The sequence below is a fragment of the Trachurus japonicus genome, chromosome 14, assembly GCF_045865225.1.
Source record: "Trachurus japonicus isolate A0001 chromosome 14, Traja_1.0".
NCBI classification, from domain to species: Eukaryota; Metazoa; Chordata; class Actinopteri; order Carangiformes; family Carangidae; genus Trachurus; species Trachurus japonicus.
Window position 1 is genome coordinate 3,096,279 of NC_140920.1, and position 14,450 is coordinate 3,110,728.

The 14,450-nt window shown below is 40.2% G+C and overlaps 1 protein-coding gene across 29 annotated transcripts in view; it reads right to left on the reverse strand.

The window, feature by feature from the left end:
• Positions 1-14,450, reverse strand: part of dlg2 (discs, large homolog 2 (Drosophila)) — a 262,869-nt gene that overhangs the window by 110,219 nt on the left and 138,200 nt on the right. Inside the window, exon 1 of one of the 29 annotated variants that reach the window (XM_085797032.1) lies at positions 3,646-3,824. The exons of 27 other annotated variants lie outside the window; for them this stretch is intronic. In XM_085797032.1, the coding sequence (XP_085653158.1) occupies positions 3,646-3,729 (84 nt within the window). In that variant the 5' untranslated portion in view covers positions 3,730-3,824. Of the gene's footprint in view, positions 1-3,645; positions 3,825-14,450 lie in introns of those variants that run through there. One more of the 29 variants, XM_085797029.1, reaches the window with a different exon arrangement.

Here is a 14,450-nt window from a genome sequence, read left to right on the forward strand (position 1 = left end):
ACCACATTGTGCTTTGGTCATTTACCTTTTCCGGATTCAAATACTCCTACACATGTAAAGCAGCTCAAACATGCTTTGCCTTAAAAACATCATATTGACATTAACATATGTGGATGTGAATCATTATGACTGTATAGTAACTTCAGTAACACAAGTACACACTATTAAGCATTAGTTTAGCATTAATAAATACTGAATTCATCATTTATAACACATGAATACTCATTAGTATGTAGTTTATAAACACAGTGATCACCACTAACTGTATTTATAAACTACATACTAATGAGCATTCATGCGTTATTAATCAAGAATTCAGTATTCATTAATGCTTAACTAATGCTTAAAGGTATAATGTGTAAGAATTCCCCCCATCTAGCGGTGCCGTTGCATATCCGAACGTATTCTTGATGTTGCATTCACCTGAAATGGGGCAGACGTCAGACAGACAACAGACGCTGCATGTAACAGAATAAACAAACGTCTATGTAAACAAGTGCAAAACAATACAGGCGTGACAATATGTTGTCATGGTGATGTGGTATTGTTTTACCGTCTTTCTCTGGTGGAGTAAAATGACATCCGGTCGGTTTGCCGACGGCCGTCCGCCTGACTGCACCTGAATGCAACACCAGTGCCTCCGTCCTTCCTCACACTACACAGTGGTGACGGTTTTAACAGGCCGAGCCCACAGCCCCGCCCAGTTTCCGTGGTTACCTACGGTCACGATGCAACATGGCCGCCTCGGTTCGGTGCGTCGCCCACTTCTGTATTTGTAACGACTTGTAACAACTCATTCTAAGGAACCAGAAAGCTTTACTTTGGATGCAGCTGTGATTCACCTTCAGTCAAATACGGATTTATGAAAGACAGATTTGGTTTTTGATGATAAAAAGCCAAATAAGTTACATACTGGGACTTTAATAGTGTGTAGGCTACTTATTACAAAGTGTTACCGTAACTTCAATTGAATTTTGAAAGACTTTCAATCTGAGTTGAATTTCCCTTCACTTCTGATCCATCTTTGTGTATAGTACATTAGAACATACATTTTAACTAAGTCCTCTATTATTTGCCGATGCAACATCACATTTACATTATGTCCATTAGCCCCCATCCGCCCCCCCATTTGCCCTCTCCACCCGTCAACATGGGCCTTCAGGTGGAGCCCAAGCACTCTACTTTAGCACACTATTAACCTCCAAAACCTTTACATATGATACACATAAACACACACATTAGTTGCTAAGCAGCTCGGTGCTTTTTGCTCATGTAAATTTGGCCTTGACACACACACACACACACACACTGTAGAGAGGGGAGGGGTCACAGATTACATATGTAGCGAGAGTATAATCAGTAGGATTGATGCTGCAGTTACTGTGACAGTTGCTGTTACTGTAGCATCACACTCGATGACATAAGCGCTGGCGAGTGCGTTCAAAGTGTGACAGAAGAGATAAAGAAGAAAATCCGAGGACCACAGATGGTGTAAAAGGTCAAAAAAAAAAAAAAAAAAAAGGGCGTGTGGCCAGAAGTGTTGCTGAAAAACAACAGCTGTGAGAAACTTTGGGTATTTAATGAGAAACGAACACTGAACCGCTACGTCAAGGTGTCTGTAGGCGAAGACGGAGGCACTGACCGCTACAGTGATTGTTTGTTTTTTTTTGAGTCTGTAATTTTGCTGAATCAAGCCGGCGAACCAGGAGGAAACATCCGGTTACCAAACTGTGCTGGACTGTACTGCTGGATGTGTTCAAGGGTGAAAACACAAAAACAGAGTGATGAATGAGGGGGTTGAGCTAAATCTACCCCCTTCTTTTACAGCAAACAACAAGCAACAGGCAGCAGTTTGTTTGTGTGCAGCTGAAACACAGAACAACAACATCTTTTAACCTGGCAGGAATTCTCCAATCAGGATCACACTGTTTTAATTTACCTGCACCTTCGACTCTGAACCTACACTGATGGTGATACCTACAGTATATATACGCTTCCCCCTCAAAACCTATTTGTTTAGGTGTTTTCTTTAGCCTGACATCTATTTTGCTGTATGTATTTTTGTATGTTTGCATGCAATCATGTTCGTTTGTTTTCCCTTCTTAACCCTGTAAAGCACTTTGTGAGCCCTCTCTGCGAAAAGTGCTATAAAATAAGTGTTATTATTATAATATAATAATAGGTGACATGGCCTTTAGCATCTATGCACCTAAAGAGTGGAATAGTTTATACCACATGATCTCAGAAAAGCCCCGACATTGTGCTCCTTCAAAGCCAAACTAAAGACTTTTCTGTTTAGCTGCATGTGCATTTCCTTAAATGTCTTTGTGTGTATGAACTTCTGTCTATCTATTGCTGTTTACTTTTAATATGTTGTCCTATATGTAAAGCACTCTGAACTGCTTCTGCATGATATGGTGCTATATACGTAAATAAAATACATTTGAATTTGAATTTATATGTTATTAATATATACCACTGGATGGGAGTCATATTCAATGTATTTGGGGGGTCAAAGGTTAACCTATAGTTCAGAAACCTGACAGGTAACAACACCTTGCAAGGGTCTAGAGGAGGCGATCTCTCGCTCTGCAGCAGTGCACTGCAAAAAGTCAAAATCTTTCCAAGAATATTTTTTCTCATTTCTTGTCAAAATGTCTCATTTCTGGTCAAAACTAATTTCTTTCCATTTAAAATAAGACTCATCACCGAAAAATGATCTTGTTTATAGATCATTTTCACTTCCTTCAAACAAATTTTCACTTGAAATAAGTAGAATAATCTGCCAGTGAAAGCAAGTTTTATGTGCTTGTAATAAGAAAGAAAAACTCGATCCACTGTCAGATTTCTCTACTTATTTCAAGTGAAAATATACTTGAAAGAAGTAAAAAGTGTCTAAAAACAAGCTGCTTTTTTTTTTTAATGTGATGAGTCTTATTTTGAGTATAATTTGGTTTGTTTTGACTAGAAGTGACATTTTGACTAGAAATAAGACAAATATTCTTGGTAAGATATTGAGTTTTTGCAGAAGTGTTGAACTTGCATGACTGGTAGGAAAGTTGGGAACAGTATTAATCACCATTAGGAGCCCCAAGAGAAAAGAGTGAAATTTAAATCCAAAGAAAAAAGTTCCCTGCCCTCCCTTCTCAGTATCGTAAACTTGCGGTCAGCTTCATCGATCGAGTGACTCCAGCGGTCATAAATAAAACTTGGTGGCGAGGAGGGGGAGGAGGAGGAGGAGGGAAGATGCTGCTGCTGTTAAAGATGCTGGAGAAGAAATTGGGGTGCAGAGTGACTGACACAGGTGAATCTGCTGACGCTTAATGAAACGAGCGAGGTTCAGGGTGCGTGTCCCTCTCTCAAATGAGACAGAAGGAAGAAGGAGAAGCCGAGCAAATAAATCAACTAATTTACCCGGAAAGCCAAATCACTAACACAGGCGTCAGCAGTGGTATTCATCAACAGGTGAACTGAAGAAGCACGATACCCCCATCACAAAAGCTCACCATAAAAAAGCAAAACCTTGCATGAAAACCAAACCACATCTGTTATAGTGAGGTTGTAGCCTACTCTCTCTCTGCCTGCATTGTCAAGCCAAATTAAATCAGTAAAAGCATGCAACGTGGTGAAGTGAAGTGAACCTACCTTGTCTTTCAGCATTTTGGCTTTCCGGCTGTTTAGTACAAGTCGTCTCCCTAGCTTCTTGGCATACCAAATAGAGGCAAACATACTGTAGCGGCAGGTGAAATGATATTATATTGTTCTCCCGGTCTTTTGGTGACAGACAGCCCCCTTAACGGCTCTCTAGCTTCTGCTGCCCATCTGGACTGAGTGGATCTTATCAGCGGAGTATAGCGCACAGTGCAAGAACGAGAAAAAAAAGAAAAAAGGAGAGGGAGGGAGAAAGGGAGGAAGGGAGGGAGGGAGGAAAGACAGGATGATGCTGTGGAGGGGAGAGGGAGAGCGTCTGCACAGCAAAGTCAGGTCCCCGTCAGCCATAAAAGTGAGAGGGAGGGAGGGGGACGGAGAGAGACGGAGGCAGAGAGAGGTTAAGACAGAGAAAGGGAGGAGGAGCCACGGCTTTCCACGTGGAAACAGCATCTTGAGCACCAATTGAAACCTGCTAAGAGGTTGCTTTGCTTGCCGGCAGCTCCCAGTTTCCAGGGAGGGGGGGGTGGGTGATGCTGCTCTCATGATAACTACGCCAGCAGCTCTCAGCACTGAACAAAAACATCACATTCTCACCACAAATAATGAAAAAATTATATATTTAAAAAAAAGAAAGAAAGAAAATCTCCTTTTCCTACAGTATTTCCTCTCCATTTTACTATTTATGGGCAGCACTTCTACAGGAATATATCGCAAATATAACATTTCAAAGTAACAGTTTTTATTGTTTCTGTCTTGCATGGGATCAAATTGCACATTTTTTTAATGCACAATGGATTCACATTAGAGAGAGAGAGGGAGGTGGTTGGTTTGGCAGCAGTAGCCTATAATGACATTTTCCTCTTCCACTTTTTTGTCTTGTGCAAATCTGACGGTAACAGATTCTATTTCAATCACTCCACTACTTAAGGTTGTTGTTCTCTAATAATAAGCATCCCTGCTGAGTAAACTGCCCCCTTAAGGTTAGGTTAGAGTGATGTTTAGTGAGGTTAAAGGCTCAAATGAGCACCCTTTGCTTTTCTCAGCGGGGGGTTGCTCATTATTGCCCTGGCTATTTGTCAAGACACATGGGCTGTAATAAAGATGGACGTACTACAGTATAGCCTTTATGATGCCAACCCACAGGTTTCTTCTCAAGAGCGGTTTTGAAGCTCGGAGAGAGGGAGAGCCGTTCAGCTGCGGCCATCTTGCCAGTTCCTGACTCTGCCAAAAAGTCCCAGCTAATCTAAAAAACGGGACAAAGCGAATTCTGTCCATTCAGTCCGCCTACCCGACTAACTGTCAATCAAAGTGGCCACACCCTCGTTTGTGCAGAACTTGAAGCCTTCATAAAATTTAAAAGAGGGAGTTTGGAAGGAGGAAATTAGCTGTGGAGACGGAAACAGGCTGTAAACATGTTTATGCCGGCTGTAATATTGGACATTGGGAGTTTATGGGCTTTGAAGGAGCCATTCGAATAGGCTAAGTGCAGTTTTAAGTTTCATTTTGCAGCCTTTGCAGGGAGGTTGGGGCTTGGTTGGTTTATGCACAGTATTTCAGTCCAGACTGTGATGATTGCTGCACCCAGTGGTCTTTAAATCACGTGTTTTTGCAACAGGGGTGAAGTGAGGAAATCACTGCAACTCTGAAGATACCCAGAGTCAGATTTTGGCCAATTTGAGGTTAACAGGACTCTCCGGCTTTGATTTATACAGTAGTTTAGTGTCTCCAACAGATCCCTTTGTGGATGTATCGTGGAGAGTGCACAGTGGTGCTCGATATGTGTGTTACAGAATTTTTAAAAAATCCTTTTAAAAAAAATCTTCTGTCACTACCAGCGTGTAATTATACTGTGTAATGGGTTTGCTACTGACAAATTATCAGAGGACAAAATTTAAAAAGTAAAAAGAAACCTGAAAAATGAGTGGAAAGACAGGATGATAATGCCTCCATCCTTAGGACACGAGGGGTCACTCATACTGTAGCTGGATGAGTATATGCTAAGTGATGTGAATCATATGCTGTGGCCTTCGGTGCCACCACAACGCAGCTGAACACTCACAGTACGGGTGTCTCTTCTCTTCACCACCGTCATCAAAACACTATAGATGAGAGTGGAGAGTCTCCGTCCTTACATGACTGATACAAATCAAGCTAAGAAGCCTTGAGTGTAGGATGATTAAAGACAGAAATATATGACGTAATGGTAATACAGTAGCTTTGACAGAAGTGTGGAGGAAGAGGAGGAGGAGGAAGACGATAGGTTCATCTTAAAACATCAAAACTTAAAGTGATACGCCAACATTTTTTTTTTGGTGTCTTGCCTCACTCCTGAGTCCATGACCAGCAGATAGACACCATCCTTTCGACTGTGCGTGCTGTAACAAGGGAGATAGAGCCGTATCGCCCGTAGTTACGCTGGAAGTGTATAGGTAGTGTTAGCCTGCCTCCACCTAAAGTCATCAGAGAAACTCTTCAGCAACTCTAAACGGAAACCGGCGGACCGATCTTCGTCTCAGAGCTGACAAAACTCTCCGGTAAGGCATCTTGAGCGGTCAAATACCGGTAACGGGACGAGAACGGTCAAAACGGAGGGTTCAAGCAAAGACGCTTTATTTTGGTTCAAGCTAGCTACATCGAGGGTAGGTTAGCTTCCTATTTCAAAGTAAAAGCACAAATTCTATCGTCATGGTTTTCTGTATGTAAAGGGCAACGGGTGTTTTATTTTGTGAAAGTAACCGGAAGTGCGTTGGTCACAACGGCTAGCTTGAGTAGCGCCGAATTTGTCCAAACAAAATTGTAAACAGCTGGTATTTAGACAAATTAACGACACACTGCTGATCTAAACGGCTACTTTCTCACCTAAACATGTTTGAAATGTGGATAAAGTGATATATTTACAGAGTTTAGAGCTAAAATGAAATCAGCTTCTGACTGCTGATTTCGGCTCGGGTAGGAGGCAGGCTAACACTACCTATACACTTCCAGTGTTTGAGCTAAGCTAATTACGGGCGATACGGCTCTATCTCCCTTGTTACTGCACGCACAGTGGAAAGGATGGTGTCTATCTGCTGGTCATGGACTCGGGAGTGAGGCAAGACACGAAAAAAAATGTTGGCGTATCCCTTTAAAAGATGTGTTTCAGGTGCAGCCCATAATGTGCCTCATTCATGCTGCAGCTCCGTGCATCAGCCTCCTCTCTCTGTCTCTGAACCCAGACATTGTGCAATTTAGCTTCTGGGCTTTAATTCAGGCGGCCTCTCTAATCAATCGTTTGACTCACTTTGCATCCAAATAGTTCTGCAACAGAACCACGAGAGAGACAGAAAGAGGCCCGATCCTCCCACATTAGAGTGTGTGTTTGCGTGTTTGTCTCTCTGTGTGTGTGTGTGTGTGTGTGTGTGTGTGTGTGTTGACAGCGTATTCCGGACCAACCTCCTATAATAACACAGCTGCCCTTCTATCACTAAAGAGAGGGAGCGCTGCAGGCTAATTGCCAGGAAAGATGACACCACGCAGCTGAACAATGATAAACTACAGGGCGGGGAGGATGACGTGGCCGTGTGTTTTTCTCAGCCTGGCTCATCATCATCATCATGCCCTGCTTCATCCTTTTTTTTTCTCCACACTGCTGTCTCAAACCTCACTGTAATACGTTTCATCTTGTGGGTCTGGATACTGCAATGCATTCAGCTAACAGAGCTAATGATTAAACTATTTTTGAAAGACAATTGTCGGTCAGATGCTTGGTGGTGTTACTGTAGCTACACTCACTGCACCTGCAACAGGAAGCACACAAAAGCTATTGTTTCCCTCCAAACAAAATAAGGGGCAGGCTTTACAAGAGAGCTCCCAGGACAATGATATCATAACAAAACCAAGGCCGAGATTCAATGATTGTGCAATTTTCACTTTGTGATACACAAAGTACAGCGTTATATATTTAGGACCAATGTCTGAGTCCATACAAAAGAGAACGGGTGACAGATATAACAAATGTCCAGAGCCACTGCTTTCAACTTAATAATAATAATAAATTTTAAAAATCTATATACGTAAGTAAAATTATATGAGTATTGATGTGATCTGTCACATAAGTTGATGAATGCCCTCCATAATCTTTCAGACTGAGTGATAAAACACAACAAATTTAACCATTTTTGTCATATATTGGTTTGAATATTTCTACCACTCTTGCAAGAGGTTTTATATCATAGCTGAGAATGCTCTGCCTGGTAAATGACGCCATTTAATTGATATGTTTTTGTTTCTGTGTGCCTTTCTTTGATTATGTAAATATATCATGCATGGTAGTGTACACTTGGTTTATTCTTCTTGCTTATTTTATTTGCACAGGATGACTCCTGAATCTCTTGCCTGTATACATTTAAATTTGAATTTAAATGTGTGTGTGAGCCAAATAGCTGTGGAAAAATGAAGAGACCACTTCAAAATGATCAGTTCCTCTGGTTTTACTATTCATAGCTATGTGTTTGAGTAAAATGAACACTTTTGTTTAATTCTACAGTATAACCTACTGACAACATTTCACCCAAATTGGAAATACAAATATTGTCATTTAGAGCATTTATTTATTTGCACAAAGTGGCAACAGGTCAAAATAACAAAAAAAATCTGGTGTTTTCAGACCTTGTATAATGCAAAGAAAATCATTTTAAAACAACACAACACCACATTTTAAACTTAGGAAGAGTTTAAAAATCAAAATTGGTGGAATAATCCCAATTTTTAATCGCAGCAGTGTTTTTTTTTATTTATTTATAATCTTTCTTCCTCATTAAATATGATTTGTTTCAGGTGATCAGCTAAGTAGAGTGAGGTGCTTGTGTTGCAGTTCAATAGACACTGGAATCGATGGCTGCCATACATGTACAGTAGAGAAGCTGATTAGTAAGAACATTTTGGAGTAGTGGTCTCTTTATTTTTTCCAGAGCTATATATATATATATATATATAACACACAACAATTTATCTCATAAAACACTGTATCCAAGAGTTTTTGCCTTGCAAATGATCCTGGTATACTGTATGTTGGCTGATCCAGGGAAAGATGTTCAATCAGTGCTAATTATTAAAATGTAAAAACGGGGGTTGGTGCCTTCAGGAACCTGCTGTGGAAAGGTTGTTATATTTGACATTTACCTGGCAGAGCCGAGCCTTTCAGGCAGCGTTATAGTGATTACTGCTTCATTGATTATTTATGTGACTCAAAGCTCAGTTTTGATACTGCTTGGTTTTGAACATACAGTAGGCTAGACTGTGCACTGGTCACGCTGCCTCTCTTTGTCGTTGTCTAACAGATGACACTCACTTATACGTGTGTGCGTAGTGAAACAAATTAAAGTATCCGTCTGTGGAGATGTAAAGGGGAAGACGTAGCGTTAGGATCAGAGAAAATTATAGGGATAGTTCACCCAAGATTGAAATTTCCCTCATTATCTCCTCCCCCTCATGTGGACTGGGAGAAGTTTCAGAGTCCTCCGTGGCTTCTCTGAGTTACAGGGGGTCTTGGCGTAGCAGTGCATGTCCATATAACGGTTGCAAATGGATACCAACTGTCTTCGTAACAAAAAGACACACCAAAAAACATCCAAATACCTCCACGCTGCTCATATGTCTTGTATTGAAGCCCCAAAATGCGAAATTGTCCCAAAAAAAATTAAATAAGTCTATATTTCAAGCTTGTTTAGTAGCAGAAGCTTCTCGAAGCTCCCCTTCCCGGTTTGTCCAAATTTGACGAACCGAGAAGAGGAGCTTCTGCTACAAACAAGCTTTAAATATAGACTTATTTAATTTTTTTTGGACAATTTCGCATTTCGGGGCTTCAATACAAGACGGTCATTACATACGAGCAGCATGGAGGTATTTGGATGTTTTTTGGTGTGTCTTTTTGTTACAAAGACAGTTGGTATCCATTTGCAACCGTTATATAGACACACACTGCTATGCCGAGACCCCCTGTAAAATTTCAATTTTGGGTGAACTATCCCTTTAAAGGGATGTGTTGCTTGTGTTTATTCCTTTATGTTCCATCTGGCACAGTCTTATGTTTTTCTCTGCTGCTGAAAGCTCGGAGTATCAAGGTCTGAGGCTGGATCCTCACTTAGCTGTGGGGGATTGTGATTGGCTGTCAGGCAGATCAGGGCTGGAAGAGGCATCGGCCATCTGGAGTGACGGGTCCCGGTGTCCCCAGGGCTGCACTCAAGTTATGTTCACGTGCAGGAGGACACACAACTTTCTGCCAGGTGTGTATGTGCGCAGAAGAGTTGTGTGTGTGTGTGTGTATAAGAGACAGGTCTGTATGGAGGAAGGGAGGAAGGCAGCACACAGCAGGGATGAGGCAGATCTCATCAAGCCATCCTTGGCCTTGTAAAGGAGGTCAGCCGCCTGCATTTGCATTCTGTTAGTCTCCAAAAACATGTACAAGAAAGAGGCTGCAGGTCTTTCCAGAGACCAGAGCACCGGAGCGGGAATGTTGGTGTTTAGAGAAAAGCTGAAAATACGATCTAAAATTTAAAAAAAAACATGGACTAAATACACTAGAAAAGCCATAAATTAGATTTGTAATGTCTGCTATTTACAAATGTATGTTTAGTCCTACATGAAAGTAGGTATGAAAGGTACGATTTACTGATAGGTTTGAGTATTTACCAATAGATTTACCCATATATTTAGGTATTTACCGATAGTTTTAGATACTAAGATATTTTAAAATATCTTCCCCACTCAAATCCTGCTCTTGTCAGACAATAAATTTACTGTTTTATACCCAGTGGTGGACAGTAACGGAGTAAATTTACTTGAGTACATATCTAGAGGATTTGTACTTTACTTGAGTACTAGATTTCTTTGGTACTTATGACTCTTACTTGAATACATTTCCAAGACAAATATTTTTACTTTTACTCGAGTTAATTTCTAGGAAGGAAAAGTACTAGTTACTTTCAGGTCTGCTCTTCTGCTCTTTTTTTTTTTTTTTTCTAAAATCCTATTGGACACAAGCTGTGTTTGTCAGAGAAGGAAACCCTAACCCCTAAAAGCAGCACATCAGTGCAGCTGCTTTCAAAGAGTTCATTCTCAGAAACAAGAGTTAAAAGCTCCTTAAATTCATTTAGAAAAAAATATTATTGATTATTGATGTGAAAAATAAGAAATTTACTCTTACTCTTACTTAAAGTAAATTTAAAAGCATGTACTTTTGGATACTTAAGTACCTTTAAAAGCAAGTACTTTTTTACTCTTACTCAAGTAACATGTCGACTGAGCTACTTTTACTTGTAACGGAGTAAATTTTGACCAGTAGTATTTGTACTCTTACTCAAGTACTGGGGTGGAGTACTCTGTCCATCTCTGTTTATAACTACTGTTCTTGTCCAGGCTCTGGAAATGTTTCAGCTGAAATATTCAATGTGAGATATGAGTCAGATGTTTTGAAAACAGACGACTTCAGGTATTTGTAAAAGTGCCTTCATGTTACTTTTCTATAGTGGCTCATCTCATCTCATTCATCATGACCTCTTCAAAAGCGCCAGGAAGTGAACAACCTATCTACACAGCTATAAGGTTAAAACACTCAAAACAGTCGAGGGGCAAAGGTTGTGTTATGGATAAAGAAACAGAGCGTCAGTCTTAATTAAAGGTTCCCATATTGTAGAGAGGTAGATGTCCATGTGTAGTGTGATGATAAATGCAGGTCTATTGGTTTTCTATTGATACCGTGAAAGGATCAAACTGAGCCTTTAGAGTCGTCTAAAAGTCCCACCCACTCTGAGCCACCATCCAATCACCAAACACCAAATGGTTTAGCGTTGAAACACCAAACTATCAACAGTTTGCTTGTTTTTTTTTCTCTTTTATGCCTTTAAAGGGATAGTTCAACATTTTGGCAAATTGGCCCATTGCCATAATCCCTATAGTCATAGCAGTAGGTTTGTTACCTTTAATTGTCGGTGCAAGCTATTTTTAGAACGGAGGAGCGGAGCGGCGAGCTGCTCAGGGCTATGCTATGGAGGCTAAAGGAATTTCTTGGTTTCCCTCATCAAACTCATCAAAATCCCCAAACTCCAAAACGCTCTGGTGGACAAGTTGTGACCTGCACATTCACCACGCTATGAGATAATAATGGAACGTTACGAAACGGAGCCATTTTCGAGGTAAATACAGAGTCTGCTTGCTGAAAAACTGTCCCTGAAGGCAACGCGCATCAGCGGTTTTGCATGAATTTACCTCTAAAACAACTCTGTGTGTTAACGTTGTGTTATTATCTCATAGTGTGGTGAATGTGCAGCTCACAACTTGTCCACGACAGCCTTTTGGAGTTGTTGGGTTGTGTATTTGATGAGTTTGATGAGGAAAACCAAGAAATTCCATTAGCCTCCATAGCATAGCCCTGAGCAGCTCACGGCTCTGCTCCGCCGTTCTAAAAACAGCTTGCACCGACAATTAAAGGTAACGAACCTACTGCTATGACTATAGGGATTATGGCAATGGGCCAATTTGCCAAAATGTTGAACTATCCCTTTAATCATTGGGTATTGCCAACAGGGGACGTGCACCACTCAAACACCAAGCACACAAACAGATTTCTTTTTGATCATGGAGAAAACAGTAAGTCAATCAGAAGAAAGGCAGGGTGCCTCCTCTGTTTTGATTGGCCCACCAACCTGCTATTACCAGAGCTCCACAAAAGAAGCCTTTTTAAACGACAACTACATTATCTTCCTCTTGGTAGTACTTTAAGTAAAACACAGAGAAAAGTGTCAAATGTGGACCTTGGGGAGGATTGCATGACTAGTGCATGGAATTGCCATTTTGATTCATACCTCAGTGCTCAGTGTCTCATTCCTACACAACAACAGTTTTGTCATATTGCATCAACATGGACCAAATGTTCCACATTTCTCCCCGAGTTGCATCAACAGATGTCAAGACCGGCTCAACCCACATGAAGAGCACAGCACAGCACAGCACAGAGCAGAGCGGAGAGAAAACATGTGAATAATGTCTATGGTCTATGAGAGACGTATACGCACACGAGAGCAACAACGAATCAAAATCTTTGCAGGAACAATAAAAAAAACGAGAACAAAACAAAACAAAACGAGTGAATTGAGGCACCTCAGTAATGATGGTGACGAAGAGGAGGCACATTCTTCTCTGTCTCCATCCCTGACAGATGAAGGTTACACTCTGTTGTGTGAAAATCCTTTTGTCAGATTCATAATCAAACCACAAACTCTGAATGTTTTGCAGTGTTTTGTCTGGATTGCTGCACCGCACCGTTACCGCAAATCTACAGTATACAACATCACCGCAAAATACACTACGATGGAGCTGCAGTACTGAGGCCACGCAAACAAACCAGCTTCAGACATCCCAGATAAAACCTTTAAACCCCAGTGGAGCTGAGTGGAGCTCTGTTCTCCCGCACGTCTTTGTTTGATTTATGAAACTCAACATCATCTCCTCACACATCACATATCTCACACACACACACACACAAACAAACACACACACACACTTTGTCTAGTATACTGACAACTCAAACAGTGCGTTTAGTTTACATGGGAAAATCAAATAGTTGATGGAAACATGTTCGCCTCCTCAACACAAATCCTTCCTGCCACATGCCATCACACTTTATTTTCTACACACAGTTACACACATCGCACATTTTTTTTTACTTTGCACTAAAATCAACACTGCCAATTTGTTGTATATAGGCTACTTTTGTACATTACTTTTTATTTGCTATTGCTATTTTATTATGTATAGTTTGTTCTTTATATTCTTGTTATCGTCACTGTGTGTAATGCTGCTGCTGCACTGTAATTTCCCAGCTTGGGATCAATAAAGTCTATCTATCTATCTATCTATCTATCTATCTATCTATCTATCTATCTATCTATCTATCTATCTATCTATCTATCTATCTATCTATCTATCTATCTGTCTATCTGTCTATCTGTATCTATGTATCTATGTATCTATGTATCTATGTATCTATCTATCTATCTACAGTATCTATCTATCTATCTATCTATCTATCTATCTATCTATCTATCTATCTATCTATCTATCTATCTATCTATCTATCTATCTATCTATCTGTCTATCTGTCTATCTGTATCTATGTATCTGTATCTATGTATCTATCTATCTATCTATCTATCTATCTATCTATCTATCTATCTATCTATCTACAGTATCTATCTATCTATCTATCTATCTATCTATCTATCTATCTATCTATCTATCTATCTATCTATCTATCTATCTATCTATCTATCTATCTATCTATCTATCTATCTATCTATTGTTAAGCATGCACACATGAAGGCGTATAGTATACATGCAGAAGAAAATCAGTTTCAAATCGCATTATCAGGGTGTTTCAGTCAGTCAGATCTGGAGAAGTCCAGTCTTAGTTGGACTAACGCGTTTACATGCACTTCAGTTGTCCAGTTACAGACAGACTTAGGCCATAATTCATTTTTTTCAAGTGTCATGTAAACGCACTAGGCTTCTCTTAAACTGAATCATGTATTCACCCTGAGTTTGTGCCTCCTCCTTCTCTTGTGTCATGGCTCCAGAGACGGATAATGACATAGATCATTACTGCACTTATCGTGTTTTAATTCAGAGATGGTTTCTTTAGTCATTATGTATTTTTATTGGTGGGGTCTTCAACACTTTTTAGCATGATTTTTTGGTTCATTTATACTGTATGGTGTTAAATGTACTGTATGTATGTATATGGGTGGATCGATGGATGAATAACT